This window comes from Agelaius phoeniceus, chromosome 20 (genome assembly GCF_051311805.1).
Source record: "Agelaius phoeniceus isolate bAgePho1 chromosome 20, bAgePho1.hap1, whole genome shotgun sequence".
Taxonomy (NCBI): Eukaryota; Metazoa; Chordata; class Aves; order Passeriformes; family Icteridae; genus Agelaius; species Agelaius phoeniceus.
The window spans coordinates 6118171-6133898 of NC_135284.1; the positions used below are offsets into that span (position 1 = coordinate 6118171).

Below are 15728 nucleotides of genomic sequence, written 5' to 3' on the forward strand. Positions count from 1 at the left end.
TGAATCATTTATGGTGAGGAGATGGCTGTGGTCACATGTGCTGTTTGGCTGGTACATCCACAGCATCTGTCCTGAACCTTTCCTTGCCTGCAGCAGCCAATGCATGATGGCTGCTGGCAGTATTGCTGTGGGGACAGATGAGCTTTAAACATTAATTCCAGCCTGAAATATTTCTTTGAGATGTGACAGTGCCTCCAATCCCGTTGGATGTCATGTGTCCTTAATGGGACAGAAGCTGTTGACTGCTGGGCTGTGCTGAGAAGGAAAAGGATCTGTTTTCTGTGCCAGTGTGGGGAGCAGCAGATTGTGGTTTGGTTTATGCTGGGGTGCAGTGTGCTTTGGAACAGGATCAAGTCATGGGGGCCTGCTCTGGAGTCAGAGGGATCATGCCTGGACACAAGGAGCTCCATGAGCCTGCAGGAGGGAATCCCAGAGCACCTTTGTCTTTCCTTGCAGCCCATTTGATGCCAAGAACCCCTTCCTGGCTCAGGTCACAGAGAACCGCAAGCTGAACGAGGGTGGAGAGCGACACTTGATGCACCTGGAGCTGGATATCTCCAATTCCAAAATCAGGTACTTCCCTGGGGGAGACTGCTCCTCTCTTTTGTCAGGAGCAAAGAAAAAGATGTGGCACCAGCCTCATCCAGCACTTAGAAGGGGACCTTGCTCCTTAACACAGCCTTAACTGCCCCTTTGGGCTTCTGTACCAGGTACCCCCTGCCAGGACTTGCTCCCAGCTCTTGCACTGCTTTGGGTCCATCCCATCCCACATCTCTGTCCTACCTGAGCAGTGCCAGTTGCAGGAATTCTCTAGAAGTCAATAAATGAGAGGGCAGCTGAGCTGAGGACTGTTCTTGCCCTGTGTGTGCCTGGTTTGGGTGTATGTGCATAGGGGGAATAAAGCCCTGTTCTTAAAACCCTCCCACTGGCTTAAATTCCTTAAATTGTTAGGAAGTCATGAATCCAGGTGGCTTAACATAACAACTGCAGAGGTTTTGAGGAGCTTTGCTCTGTTCTGTTGGGAAACTGACCTGTCCTTGCTGAAACTCTGGCAGAACTGCTGTTAATAAAAACCCTGGGAAACCATTATCCCACAATGTCACTGCTGCTGTCACTGCTGGCTCTGTGGGTCCTGGTGGTGCAGGTCCTGTGCATCAGACCTCAGTGTAGTCCTGCTGCCTCTTGCACCAGCCCCCTTGTCTTCTGGCTGAGCTGCTGGGGGTGGTCAAGAAGTGGTGCAGGTGTTCCATGTGCTCTCCTCCTGCTCTGTGCCAGGTATGAGTCTGGGGACCATGTGGCTGTGTACCCAGCCAACGACTCCTCCCTGGTGAACCAGATTGGTGAGATCCTGGGCACGGACCTGGACACTGTCATGTCCCTAAACAACTTGGATGGTGAGTAGGGATGACCCCTGAGGGTCTCCAGTTCTCCAGCTGTGGCCTCTGTCCTTCACCCTCAGATCCTGTGGGGCACCTCCAGATGTCCCACAGCCCCTCTCAGTGTTGTGCTGTTTTAGGAGGGGCTCAGAGCCTGCCTGCTGAGACCAGCTGAAGTGGGTCAGTTGTGAAATGCGCTTGGTGAGCCCATTCAACAACAAATTATGTAACAGCACACTCCTAAATATGGAGCATCAGCCCACCAGAGCATCCTTCAGCAGCCCTGGAGCTCCTCAGGGCCCTGAGTGTGTGAGATGTTCTTATTCAGTCCTGGGAGGAGGCACAGGCTTGGGGACTGAACTGCCAGCAGGGAGCACTTGTGCTGATCCAAGGAGCTGTTCCTGGGGAGCATTCCCAGCAGAGCCAGCCTCTGGCAGGAGGGAGATGGCAGCTGCTGCCCATCACAGTCCTGGAGCAGCACAGCCAGACCTGAGGCAGCAGATGTGCTGGCCCAGAAGCCTGAGAGAGCTCCTGGTTTCTAGAGACAAAGTGGATTTAAGGCATTGCTGGAGCCTGTGGCCCCCTGTGCAGTATCCTGTGCTGTCATTCCTGTCCCCCAGCCTTGGACCTCTCAAGGCTGAACAGAATGGGTCTGGCCTTGGAGCACAGCTGTATGTGGCTGACAGAGCCTAAGGACACTTTTGAGGCCAGATCTGATGGAGCTGTAAGTGCCTGAGGCCGAATTAGCCATGGAGGGCAGCTCCCTGCTTAGCCTGGGGGTTTGCTGGACTGTTCGTGCACAACTTGGGGCAGGGAGCCCCTTGGGGGACACAGGGTGTGTTTTTTGCTGCAAAACTATCAGGCAGCATCTGTGAAACACAAAATGGCCTACTGGGAGATGGAGGTGATTCAGTGTGGAGCTGCTGCCAGTTTTGCAGCCGGCACAAAACCTCTTAACAGCACAAGGTGGATGGATTTTTATTTTTTCTTTTTCTCCCACTTCTCCAGAGGAATCCAACAAGAAGCATCCCTTCCCCTGCCCCACGTCATACAGGACAGCCCTGACCTACTACCTGGACATCACCAACCCTCCCCGCACCAACGTGCTCTACGAGCTGGCCCAGTACGCGACAGACAGCGGCGAGCAGGAGCGCCTGCGCAAAATGGCCTCGTCTGCTGCTGAGGGCAAGGTGGGAGCACTGCCCTGCCCACCTGGGCTGGGGGGGTACCCAAAAGGCAGCCAGAGAGCCCACAGGGTGTGGAGGCCCTGGGGGGGCATCTCCTAAGTTACGCCCCATTGGCTGCTTCCCCTCTTCCTGTGTCCCTATGTTCATGAGCCACTCCTTCACATTTCCCTGCTTGGCCCTTATCTTTGTACTGCCCCCCAGATCAGGGGAAGCCTCCAGGCCCCTGGAGAGAAAGCTGAGCTCTCCAGGTGTGTGTGCTGGAGACCTGAATGGTGTCATCTTATTGCAAAAGTTCCATATCTTCTTGGTGATTTCTCATGGGCAGCTCCTCACAGCACTGACTCCTTCTTCACAGTACAGCCAACAAACTCCAGCTCCCTTCTCCACCAGCTAACCCACTCTTTTGTGGTGCACTTGTCTTCTTATTGGACACAGCTGTAGCCTATTAAGGGCAGGCCTGTTCCTAATCTTTGGTGATTAGTACAGCTGCACTCCTCAGGTGTGAGATTGTGTTCTGCACTCTTCTCTTACATTCTATCCCTCCACACCTGAACATCTCATGGTGCAGCTGAATTAAACATCTGTGGATATTATGCAAAGGCCCGTTTTGTTTCTTTACCCTGGACTTTACTAGCAGCAGTTCAGGCTCAAGGGGGGTGTTTGCCAGCCATGTGGGGAGGTTGTGATGCCTGTGCTCTCCTTGCCTGCAGGCGCTGTACCTCAGCTGGGTGGTGGAGGCCCGCAGGAACATCCTGGCCATCCTGCAGGACATGCCCTCCCTGCGCCCCCCCATCGACCACCTGTGCGAGCTCCTGCCCCGCCTGCAGGCCCGCTACTACTCCATCGCCTCCTCCTCCAAGGTGGGTGTGCTTCCAGCAGGGAATGTGCCTGTGGAGGGACCTCTTCAGCTGCAGCTTCCCTCAGCTGGGAGCTTCTCCTAGTGACATTTACTATGAGAAGGGCAGATTTAGTGATCTTCATGCATGGAGTTATCCCAGCTTCCCAGAGGGTCTGTGCAAAGTCCCATGCTGCAGCCAGCTGTGCCCTGATACCACCAGACTCTCTGGAGCCCTGCTCCTCTTTGCCCATTTGCTTGGCAAGGTGGCGTTTTAGGGGCTGGTCAAAAGTCCCTCTTGGCAACCTCCAGGGAAGCTCAGTGGTCCTGTGATGAGTTGAGGACAAGAGAGAAGCCCCATGAGGAGCACACAGGGAGGAGTAGCTGTCCCAATGTTAACATGAAGTTCAACTTATCCCACATTCCTGAGCACAGTGTGGGGTTGCTGGGCTCCTTCTCTGCCTGGTTCCAGCATCTTTTCCCTGCAGGTCTGTTGTCATCTTATTGCAGAGGTTCCATGCTGTTGTCTCCTTATCACAGAAGTTTCACACCTTCTTGGTGTTTCCCGTGGGCAGTTCCTCAGAGCACTGGCTCTTTATTCTTCACAAAGCAGCCAAATGACTCCAGTTCCCTTCCCAACCAGCCACCCCACTCTTTTATAGCATCTTCGTCTCATTGGTCACAGCTGTGGCCTGTTCAAGTCAGGCCTGTTCCTAATCTTTGCTAACTGACCCAGCTGCAACTCCTTAGGGGTAAGATTACTTTCTACACCATCTTTATTTCCTTATATTCTATCCCCCTACCCAGGTCCATCCCAACTCCATCCACATCTGTGCTGTGACAGTGGAGTACGAGACCAAGACGGGCCGCCTGAACAAAGGGGTGGCCACCAGCTGGCTCAGGAGCAAGGTGCCTGTCCAGCAGGGGAGCAGCTCCCAGGTGCCTGGCCAGCAGGGGAGCAGCTCCCAGGTGCCTGGCCAGCAGGAGAGCAGCTCCCAGGTGCCTGTCCAGCAGGGGAGCAACTCCCTGGTGCCCATGTACGTGCGCAAGTCACAGTTCCGGCTGCCCTTCAAGCCCAGCACGCCCGTGATCATGATCGGGCCAGGCACCGGCATCGCCCCCTTCATGGGCTTCATCCAGGAGAGGGCCTGGCTCAAGCAGCAGGGTGAGTGAGTGAGTGCCCAGGGGCTGGAGCTGCTGCAGGGCTCTCTGGGGGCAGTTTGGTGCCTCCAGGGTGCAGCTTTGCTGGTCCTGTTGCGGGTTGGCCCAGCCAAAAGCAGAGTGCTGGGGCAGGGTGAACAGGGCTGAGTGGTTTTGTCCACACAAGGGTGTTCTGTCCTGCTCTTGGCCACAGAGGATGTTTGGGGGTGGACAGAGCTGGGCCACTTCTCTGATCTCTGCCACTATTGTAAATCAAAGGAGACTCCAATGAAGGGGAGAGAGAATGATGTATCTGACTCCATCATCAGAAGGCTAATGAATTACTTTATTATACTATACTATATACATTTCATCTCAATTGAATCTGCCCTGCACTCTTGCTCACAGCTGCACAGACCTGCACTCATCTCTGGCTCTCTCCTGACAGTCCAACACACACACACTTCTTGGCCCTGATAGGTCAAAGCATCCTCACTTTGGGTAAACAATCTCCATATTGCATTCTACTTTAGCACAACACAGGCACAGCAAGCAAGATAAGAATTGTGTTTTCCGACTTCTCTGCTTGTCTCACAGCTTCTCTCTGTTCAGAGGGCATGTGAATACCACATGCCACCACCACACCTCCAAATAACCACAGTCAGGTCACTCAGACTGGATTCCAAAGCCTGTTGCCACTCCTGGGAATCAGTCCTGAGCTTCCCCTTGTAACCAGAAACCATCGTGCAGCTCTGCGAGCCCAGAGTGGGGGAGAGCACAGGGCCGGGGGTGTGAGGACAAGGGGAGGTTGGGAAGGGGCAGGGCTGGGGCTGGCAGGGCCCAGCTGATGGGGGCTGTGTGACCCACCCTGCAGGCAAGGAGGTTGGTGAGACAGTGCTTTACTATGGCTGCCGCCACGAGCGCGAGGACTACCTGTACCGGGAGGAGCTGGCCCGCTTCCAGAAGGAGGGAGTGCTCACCCAGCTCAACGTGGCCTTCTCCAGGGACCAGGCTGAGAAGGTACCACACTGTTCCTCCTGCCACTTGTTCCTGCTGCCCACCATCGCTCCCACGGCAGGCAGGAGCACCCAGCACTTGCCCTGTCTCCCAGAGGCATGAGCACAGCCTTGCCTTCCTGAGCCTCCCTCTCAAAGGTGAGGGGGAGCTCTGCTCCTCTCCCCTCACTCCCCCACCTTGTTTCCTGCCAGGTTTATGTCCAGCACTTACTGAAGAAGAACAAGGAGAACGTCTGGAAGCTGGTTAATGAGGGGATGGCTCACATCTATGTGTGCGGGTAGGTTGGGGACAGGATGGGGATTTGGGGGCAATTCTCAGGAAAAGGAGTGTGACTCAGTTTCCCCAGCCGTGCATTAGAAGCCCTGGGAGGGTTCTGCTGTCCTGGTTCAGAGGAGGGCAGGGGGCTGGGGTGAGCACACCCTCCAGAGCGGGAGGTGGCTGTGTGGCCGTGCTCTGGTGTCTCACTCACTCCGTGTTTGCAGCGATGCCCGGAACATGGCCCGGGACGTGCAGAACACCTTCTACGAGATCGTGTCCGAGTTTGGCAGCATGAGCCAGCCCCAGGCCGTGGACTATGTAAAGAAACTGATGACAAAGGGCCGCTACTCCCTGGATGTGTGGAGCTAAGAGCGGGGCTGCCGGGGCCGGGGAGAGAACAGGTCCCCAGGCATGGGCCAGGGGAGATGGCAAGTGCCTGCTCACCCACTGCTGCTGTGGGTGACGGTGTGGCTCCCAGCCCACGGCTACCCCAGTGTCACTCCCAACCCTTCCTGGGCCTCTGCATTCCCTCAGGGCAGGCTGGGCACTCAGGGGGTGGAAAGGGTTGAGAGGGGCACGGGGGTAGCTCAGGCTGCTGCCCAGGAGCTGCGGTGTCACCAGCACCTCAGGGTGCACCAGCGTTGGCCTTGAGGCCAGGGACAGCAGGGACACGGCCACGAGGGACAGACACGGCCAGGGAGTCCTTCCCTGGACACGAGGTGTTGCCTTATCCCCGGGGCTGGAGCCCAGCCTGGCCTGCAGGGACAGCAGAGGGGTGGAGGGGCTGTGCTGGGGCTGGGGTCACAGCTTTGCCTCTCTCCTGCCACCCCTGGGATGTGGGGCTGGCAGCTGCCTCTGGGCACAGAGCTGTCCCATGGCCCCAGCAGCATGTCCTGCTCCATTCCTGCTGCCTGCCCTGGCTCCAGCAGCCGCGGGAAGCTCCTCTGCCTGTGGAATACAGCCGGATTGGGAGGCGGGGTCTCAGCCCATGGGGGCCCTGCCTGCTCCCCTGAGCCCAGCCCCTCCCTCACACCATGTACGGTCATTTTTTAAATACGGTTTTTATTTTGAACATCTTTGTGATTTTAGCATGGAAAAAAACAAACAAACAAAAAAAAACCAAAACAAAAAACAACAACAGAAACCCCAGACTTCCAGGCTGTCCAGTGATTGTAAATTATTTAAATACATTTACCCTTGGAATAAAAACCCTGTGTCTGGAGTTTGCTTCCTGCATCTCTCTGCTCAGCCAGAGGGAAGAAGGAGGCAGGAGGAGCAATGGATGATAACCAGGAGGAAATCTGGGGATGTGGTGGCAGCTCTGGGTTTGGTCTGAGCTGGGGCAGCCCCTACCCTGAGTGCTGGGCTGTGGAAGGGGGAGGGAGGAGGGCAGTGGGGGGCTCTGGACTGGGGTGCAGCTGTGCCCAACCTGCTCTTTGGTTATTCCAGAGCTCCCAGTGCTGGTACAGCTGGTACAGGGTCTCTCTTCCCCACCTCCAGGGACACTGAGGTTCTGCTGGGCTCCTTGGGATGCCATGGGAAGGAGAACCCCCTGCAGCTCAGGCTGGTGGAAGGGCACAGGGAGATGACTTTCCATAAAATCATGGGCTCATTTAGGCTGGAAAGCCCTCCAACTCATTGAGTCCAACCCTTAACCCAGCAATACCAAACCCACCACTCAACCGTGTCCCCAACTGCCACATCTACATGGCTTTTAAATCCCTGCAGGGATGGTGACTCCACCACTGCTCTGGGCAGCCTCTGTCAGGGCTGGACAACCCTTTTTTGTGAAGACATTTTCCTTAATATCTGACCTAAACCTCCCCTGGTGGAACCTGAGGCTGTTTCCTCTTGTCCTGTTGTGACAATTGTCCTATTGCCCCCCACCTCCACCCTCCTTTCAGGGAGGTTGTGTCAGGACCCCCTTCCTGATGAACCAAAGCCACAGAGCAGAGTGTGGGAGCAGTTCCCAGACTGAGCCAGGGCAGCTCCTTCCCTTTATTTTCACATCTGCAGCCTCAGGAGCTGCCAGCCCAGGCTGCTGCTTGCACAGCCCCAGCTCCTGCTGCTCCCACCCCTCCCGTGCCCCAGCCACCCCTTCCCTGTGGATTGAAGGTGAGGGAGGAGCTGGGGCAGCCCTGCAATCAGAGCTGTGCACAGCCCCAGCTGCCCTTGGAGGGTCCCTGCCCTCAGCACACAGGGGCTGCCCTGGGTGCAGGGCTGGGGGGAAAAGGGGGAGCCTCCAGCACCCCAGGAGCTGTGGGAGGCAGTCCCTGGACACTGCCCTGTCCCAGTGGGGAGCAGCAGCAGCCAGAGGCCATCCCAGTGCCAGGGAGGGCAGTGGCTGTCCCAGGCATCCTGCTGTCTGGATGGGGAAGGCAGCCAGGACAGGAGGTGCAGGGTGCTCCAGGCTGCAGGTGAGGGACTCCAGCACGGATCCAGCCCCGTGCTGAGCACAGGGACTGTCCAGGAGCAGGCCCCAAGCTCTGTCCCACACCCAGGCCTCCAAGGGATGGGATGAGACCCCAGAGTCCGGACGGAATCGAGGAGATGGGGACAGGGGATGGAGCCAGTGGGAAGAAACAGTCCAGGCCCCCACAGGGCCCCTCTTCAATTCTCCTTCGTGTCCTGGTTCTTGTTCTGGATCTTCTGGTGGACGACGCGGAGGGTGGTGAAGAAGTTGCCCAGGAAGAGGATGGAGAAGGGGAGGCCACACATGAGGACCTGTGGGAGGAGAGGCTGGGGTCAGCAGGAGGGACCTGCTGGGGCTGCCCCTGCCAGGGCCCTCCCAGGAGCCTCCTTACCTGCCACTCCTTGCACTCGGGGTGCTGCAGCATGCGGAACAGCGTGATGGCGTTGTAGAGCTGCCAGAACTGCAGGGCAGAGGAGAGTCAGGGCAGCTGCTGCTGCTGCTTCCAGAGGCTCAGCCCCAGGCTGGTGCCTGTCCAGCTGCTCCCTCTGGGTATAAACCCCACACCCACCTCGTGTGGGGGCACTGAGACCCCATCCAGGCTCAGGGACAGAGGGCTCCTTCCCAGAGGACCCCAGCTGGGACATCCCCCCTGTTTCAGGCCAGCTGGAGCCCAAGGGCCTCAGGGAGCCTCAGAGCAGCCTTTGGCCATCAGCCTCAACAATGTGACTGAGGAAGGACTTGATTGATCCTTTCAGCAGCAGCTCAAAGCTCAGAAGGGCTTTGGAAAGGCTTTGGAAGGCTTCTTACCACAGCACCCAGCAGAACCACCCCAGCTCCTCCCCACCTCACTTCCCCAGTTGTGGTGGCTGCTTTGGAGGGAAAGGCTTGGCATTTGTTGTGGAAGCATTTCCCTGCTGTGGCAGCCTGTGGGGTCTGTGCCACGTCCAGAGCACCGAGCACAGCTGGGAATGTGGCACATCCCATTCCCACCCCAGGCTCTGACATCCTGCAAGGACTGGTGCAGCCTCACCTGCCCAAAGAAGAGGAAGGGAAGCAGGAACGTGAGGCCTCTCCACATCCAGGACTGGAAGCCCTCTGCAAAGGATGAAGGTTTCTGTGAGGAGCTGGGTTTCTGTGAGGTTCTGTGCCTGGCTGAGGAGGTCCTGCCATTCCAGCCTCACTGTGGCCACTTGCAGGGGACAGTGGCAGGGACCCCTAATCCAGCACAGGGCTCTGGGCTGCAGTGCAGCTGGCCCTCAGCTCCTGCCCTCAGTGTCACAGGGGCTGGGGAGGTGACAGCCCACAGTGCCTGGGGTTTGGAGGGGTGTGCCATGTCTGAAGGAGCTTCCTGGGCAAACCTGGGATGCCCAGAGCCACATCCACTGCCACCTCACAACCTGAGGCAGCCAGCTGTGGGCTGGTGGTCCCAGCAGAGCAGGAGGAGGGGGACAATCAGCCTATGGGGTGGTGCTGCCCCATAGGAGAAGCTGCTCTGGGAGCTTTGGTTTGACTTGTAGCTTTTACTGTTCCTGCCACTGATAAAAATGACCTCAAATCCAAGTGTCACCATTTCCTTCAGTAGAACCCACAGCTCCCAGTGAGCTGAGCAGCAGCAAGGGGCCATCCCACTCACCCACAGTCAGGTCCATGTTGTGCCTCTCTCCCAGCGCTCGCAGCCGGTACAAGCACCCACTCTGGTAGTAATACTGCAGGAACTGCACAAAGCCTGCAAGGAGAGCATGGCTGCTGTCAGGAGCTGCCCAGGGATCACCTTCCAGCCTCAGCATCACCCCACGAGGCCAAGGGAGCTGCCAGGTGAGCTGGGAGCTGAGCAGCTGCAGCCAGGTCTCCATGTGTAGAGCTCTGCAGGCACTCCCAGCACCTGGGGTCAGTCCCTGGCCCAGCACACGTGGCAGCACTTACTCTGGTACATGGAGAAGGACAGAAACTGGTTCCTGAACATCTGGTACATGAGCCCATCTGGCCTGTGGAGAGACAGTGCTGGCTGGGGGACGTGGGGCTGGGAGGGGGCAGGAGCAGCCCCTCCATGGGACAAGGGACACAGACTTACCACGTCAGCATGACACCTGAGAGGAAGGTGGAGATGTAGTGATGGAAAACCCACCAGCCTTTGATCCTGGAGGGCAGACACAGAGAAGCACCGTCACATCTGGAGCATGAACCCAAGCCAAAGGCAGCCTGGAGAGTGCAGCAGCCCAGCCCCAGCCACCCCAAGCTCCCAGGGCTGGTTGGGAAATGGCTCAGAGCAGGACCCAGGGCCTCGGGGCTGGGCAGCACCAGGGCCCTGCCAGCTCCACCTGCCCGCGCCGCCCCCGTGGGAACGGGAGGCTCCTCCTGCCCCCTCCTGCAGCTCCCAGCAGGGTTTGCCACACACCCTGAGTGGGAGGGAGCTGCTCCCCTGTGACAGGCCCAGCTCCCCCAGCCCTGCAGGAAAGGCCCAGCCCCTCCCCGGGCCACTCACTTGGAGCCGTTGTTGATGAGGATGCTCTCGCGGATGGTGAGGGTGCAGTAGTACCACACCAGGAGGAAGTTGAAGACGGCGTCTGTCACCCTGTGTCACACAGAGCAGGCTGTCAAGGCACGTGCTGGGGCCACAGGCATGGTGACAGCCCGTGGGACACCCACCCCCAAGGGAAGGGACCTGCTCCCCACCACCGACCATGGCCACAAAGGCCACCCCACCTTCAGATGCTTTAGCAGGACCTCCTGTTCAGCTCTGGATATTCCAGGATGGGAGAGAAGGCAGGGGGGCTCTGGGAGGAGATCTCTGCCCAGCACCAAGCCAGACTCACCTGGAGTTGAGGAGGAACCGACAGGAGAAGGAGACAATGAGTAGGATGATGGTGAGGTAGAGCTTGAACTTCTCGTACTCATCTTTATAGGCAAACCTGCAGGGAAGCACAAGGACAGGCTTGGAGCAAGGGGGCTGCTGGAAATCTGTGTCCTCCCATCCCATCTGGCTGGGCAAAGTGATGTTTCTGGGAGACACTCAGGGAGAACCTTGCCTTGGGGGATTTCTGAGAGCAGAGCACACCAGGCTGCTCCCACACAGCTGGGACATGTCTGAGCAGCCCAAACCACCCCAGCCTGGGGGTGGCCCTGGAGGGGGAGCTGGGCAGACTGGGATGTGCACACATATCCACCGGGAGGACTGGGGAGCAGAGGGAGAGGGGAGTGGCTCCTGGCTGGGCATCTCTGGCAAAGGAAAGGCTCTAAGGGGCCAAAACCAGCTTCTGGTGTTTCCCCAAAGAAAAGAGGAGGGGACTGTCCACTGTCTGTCTTTCCTGGAAGTTCCTGACACAGTGGAAACACGGACATGGCTTCAGTGGAGGATCCCATTAACTTGTCAGAGCTAATGGTCCAGCCCAGCCCAGAGACAGGAATGTGAGGGGGAGCCAAGGATTTGGCTGATTCCTGGGAAATGATGCAGAAAACAGCTCAGGAAGGGAATCTACACCAGGTGAGCCAAGCCAGCCCGTGTCTGCCTGGGAGGAGCTGTTGTTCCTGGTGCCAAGGGGATCCCAAGGCAGGAAAATCAGAGGAGCAGCGAGGAGGGGCCGTACTTGGCCTGTTTGCTGAGCAGGGTCACGTTCACATTGCCAAGCACCAGACTCAGGTACAACCTGGGGAGAGAGCAGAGCGTTAGGATGAGGACCTGCCTGTGCAGCTGTCCCCTCTTGTGCCACCAGTGAGACCAGGGATGAGCCCCCAGGTGCTTCCACAGCTCTCTGGAATCCCCCTCCACGGGTGGGGGAGCACACACCCCACCTCCCACAGGCACTGGGGTGTTCACCAGGGCTTCTCCTCGGGCACAGCCACTGGGCAAGGGTGGGTGATGGCCACGAGCAGGCAGAGGAGTGAGGGAAGCACTGCTGGCTCCTGCCCAGGTGTCCTTGGGGAGCCCAAGGGGAGCAGCACAGCTGTGACACTGCTGGGTGCAGGGTGGCAGCTCTGGGGGCTGTTCCTTACAGCCACAGGGATGGGGAGGGTGGCCCTGGTGGCCCAGCCAGAGCTGAGGTGCCTTCTCACCCGTTCTTCTTTGGCAGATAGGCCTCCATCTCAAAGAACACGTTCTGCCTCTCTTTAATCAGGCTCTGGGTCTCTTGGATGGATGCTTCCTGCTCGGGAGTCACCTGGGCTCTGCATCTGGGGAGCAAACACAGGCACTGGCACCAGGAGGGCCTCTGGAACGTGAGCAGCACATGCTGGCACTCCACAAGTGACTGGCTGGGGCAAGGACACCCCAAGGACAGGGAAGGTGCATGGGAGGCAAGTCCACAACTCCATCTGCAGGACGAGCTCCTCTGTCAGGCCATGGTGTTGCTCAAGAGAAGGGAGCAGGGTGAGGCCAGATGGGTCTCACCCTCAGCAAGGATGGGGAGAGCTTTGTGCAGGAGGAGGGCAGTTCATGGTACCTGCAAAACTCTTGCCAGCTCTGAACTGCAAACAGGGCACAGGAAAGGGGGGCTGGGGAAGAACAACTTCCCCACAGCCCCTGGCTGCAGAGAGGTTTGCATCTGAGGCACGAGGGGAGCTCAGTCCTAGCTGCTGTCCCCTCCTGTGCTGTCACAGAGCACTGACTCACTTTTTGAGGGACAGGGACAGCTCCTTCAGCCGCTTCTTCTGCCGGGCAATGGAGCTGGAGATCCCATCCTGCAGCTTGGTCAGCTCCTCGAGTTTCTGCTTGTACAGCCTGTGGTTGTCCTGGGAAGGAGAGAGAGACCAGCACACGTTAGAGCTGCCAGCCCAGACACTCCTGTCCTTGGGCCTTCTATGAAAAATGTCCTTAATTTCACCTGTGCAGCTGCTGGGTGAGAGGAGGGGTGGCTGCAGAAGGCCAGGTGTGTTTGGGGACAGCCAGCCCTGCTTCCATGGGGATGCCCAGCCCCACTCCCAAGCAGGACATGCACAGGATGTTCCCGTGCTTGGGACACCAATGACTGCACACAGCAGATAGGAAAGACTTGGGAATAAACCCTGAGTGGGCCAGGCTACAGCTGTGGTACCACAGGGGTGTTGGGTGCTGGGACAGGATGAGCAGCTCTTTGTGCCTCAGCTCTCCCAGCTGGTGGCTTTGGGGCTCTGCCTGAGCTCCCCTGGGAAGCTGGAAGGAGCCTGTCCGTGAGCTGGACAAAGGAAGGGCTCCCAGCAGGGCTGCAGCCAATGCCCTGTAACCCAACCACACCTGGATAAGGCTGGCTGCATTTCTCCACTATTTTTAGCAGGGAAAGGGGAGAGCTGCTGGATCAATGCTGCTGCTGCTTGTCCAGGTCAGCAGGAAAACAGCCTCACCTCAGCCACAGCAGCCTGACTGCCACTTCCACACGCTGCTCACTCCAACCCTTGGACTAGACCTTGGCACAAACAAATTCTAACCTCTGTAGCTCTTATCAACCACTCGATCGCCAGATCTTAAAAGTTGTTCCCAAAGGAGAAAGGTGAAACCAAGAGCAGAGGAGAGAACCCTTCTCCCTCTGGTGACAAGCAGCGGCAAGGAGGGAACAGATCCCAGATAGTCCCGGTTCCACAGCAGTGATTTATGTCCCTGATTTATCCGAGGACATTCCCTGGTTGACCATCGAGCTTTCCTGCTGCCACCTAGAGTCACCTCCCCCTGGCTCTGGAGTTAACCGTGAGCAAGTGGCTTTTGTGACAAGTCCTTTGGCCGTGCCAGCATCGGGGACAGCCCGGGTGAGGAGTGACCCAGGAAGGAAGGAGGTGTCCCAAGGGAAGGGCCGGCGCTGAGCGGCTGCACTCAGGGCTCGGAGTGGGCGACCCGGGACATCCACGCAACCCCTATGGAGCAAGAGGAGGTTTCTCAAAGCCTCCCTTGCCCCAGATCTGGGAAACAACATCCGCTTCACCCCGCTCTCGGGGGGGAAGGAGGGGGAAAGGGAACGGCTGCAGCTGCAGCCCAGTGACCCGAGCGGCAGCAGGAGATGGTTGGCCAACCTTTCCCTGGGGTGACCCTGTGCGAGCTGAACCCTGCCCACTCCTTCTCCGGCAGGCAGCGCCCTGGGGATTACACAAAGCAGGTGGAAGCACCTCTGACACCGGTCACCTTCGTGGCACGGAGCGGTGACAGGGCACGGCGCTGGGGACACGGCTGAAGCCGGGCTGAAGCGTGCCTGCGTTCCGGGAGCGCCGGGCTCCGCCGGCCGCTGTCCCCGCGGGGCTGCCCAGCTCCGGGCTGCCCCGAGAGCAGCGATAAGGGCTGAAACAGCATCTGCGCACCTCGTCCGGCCGTGCCACGCCGGGCACCGCCGCTCCCCGCTCCCAGCAGCCAAACCGGCAGATCTGAGCTCTCCACGCCACGTCCACGGCGGGCTGGGGCACCGGACCGGGGCAGCCCCGCTGTTCCCGAGCCCCGGCACAGCCCGGCACAGCCCGGTACAGCCCGGTACAGCCCGGCACCCCTGCCCTGCTCCCAAACGCTCTGCCCCAAGGCACACGGGGGCTGGGGCACGGGGGCCAGCACCAGGACTGCAGCGGGGACAGCCCGGCTCCCGCTGGGGATGCTGCGGGGCACCCGCGGGGGATCCCCCACCCCCGGTGCCGGTAACCGCGGCGTGCCGCGCTCGGCCGGAGCGCTCCCCGGCCCGTCCCGGGCCCGGTGGTACCTGGATGCGCTGGTAGCCGTCCTGCAGCTCCTCCCACTCGCGCAGGCACTCGGCGAGCGAGGCGCCCCAGGCCATGGCGGCGATGGCGGCGGCGGCGACCGGCCCGGCCCGGCCCGCGGCGACGGGCGGCGCTGGCCACGCCCCCTTCCGGACACGCCCCGGGGCGGGGCGGGGCGGGGCCTCCGTCATTCCGCGCTTCCCTCTAAAGCGGAGCCTGGAAAACCAGAAATTCCCCTGGAAAACCAGAAATTCCCTCTAAAGCGGAGCCTGGAAAACCAGAAATTCCCTCCAAAGCGGAGCCTGGAAAACCAGAAATTCCCCTGGAAAACCAGAAATTCCCTCTAAATCCGAGCCTGGAAAACCAGAAATTCCCTCTAGAGTAGAGCCTGGAAAACCAGAAATTCCCTCTAAACTGGAGCCTGGTAAAAGAGAAATTCCCTCTAAAGCTCAGCCTAGAAAACCAGAAATTCCCTCTGAATCGGAGCCTGGAAAACCAGAAATTCCCTTTAAAGCGGAGCCTGGAAAACCAGAAATTCCCTCTAGAGTGGAGCCTGGAAAACGAGAAATTCCCTCTAAATTGGAGCCTGGAAAACGAGAAACTCCCTCTAAAGCTCAGCCTGGAAAACCAGAAATTCCCTCTAAAGCAGAGTCTGGAAAACCAGAAATTCCCTCCAAAGCAGAGCCTGGAAAAAGAGAAATTCCCTCTAAAGCAGAGCCTGGAAAACCAGAAATTCCATCTAAAGCAGAGTCTGGAAAACCAGAAATTCCCTCGAATGGCAGCCCTTGGTGCCCGGGCTCACTCCCAGCTCTCGGGATGCGCTCCCGGTCCTGGCTGCGCGTGTCAGGATGAAAAACCCAAAC

General features: G+C 58.5%; 2 protein-coding genes across 8 annotated transcripts in view; one reads left to right on the forward strand and one right to left on the reverse strand.

Moving 5' to 3' along the window:
- The window catches only part of POR (cytochrome p450 oxidoreductase), a 30656-nt gene extending 23634 nt beyond the window's left edge, over positions 1–7022 (forward strand). For 5 of the 7 annotated variants that reach the window (XM_054646907.2, XM_077188579.1, XM_077188581.1 and 2 more), the window contains 8 exons: positions 457–573; positions 1276–1394; positions 2385–2566; positions 3274–3423; positions 4206–4563; positions 5413–5558; positions 5747–5832; positions 6038–7022. In XM_054646907.2, coding sequence (XP_054502882.2) covers positions 457–573; positions 1276–1394; positions 2385–2566; positions 3274–3423; positions 4206–4563; positions 5413–5558; positions 5747–5832; positions 6038–6182 — 1303 coding nt within the window. In that variant the 3' untranslated portion in view covers positions 6183–7022. The remainder of the gene's footprint in view (positions 1–456; positions 574–1275; positions 1395–2384; positions 2567–3273; positions 3424–4205; positions 4564–5412; positions 5559–5746; positions 5833–6037) is intronic. The other 2 variants (XM_077188582.1, XM_077188583.1) reach the window with 2 other exon arrangements.
- Positions 7023–8276: 1254 nt separating this feature from the next.
- On the reverse strand, positions 8277–15071 carry TMEM120A (transmembrane protein 120A). Its single transcript, XM_054646908.2, has 12 exons — positions 14868–15071; positions 12833–12951; positions 12277–12393; positions 11811–11870; positions 11040–11135; positions 10709–10798; positions 10298–10363; positions 10150–10211; positions 9860–9952; positions 9257–9321; positions 8618–8686; positions 8277–8537 (listed from the first exon to the last, which is right to left on the reverse strand). Exons 1-12 carry the CDS (start codon positions 15054–15056, stop codon positions 8424–8426), a joined length of 1140 nt encoding a protein of 379 aa, XP_054502883.1. The 5' UTR covers positions 15057–15071; the 3' UTR covers positions 8277–8423.
- Between the last annotated feature and the right edge of the window lie 657 nt (positions 15072–15728).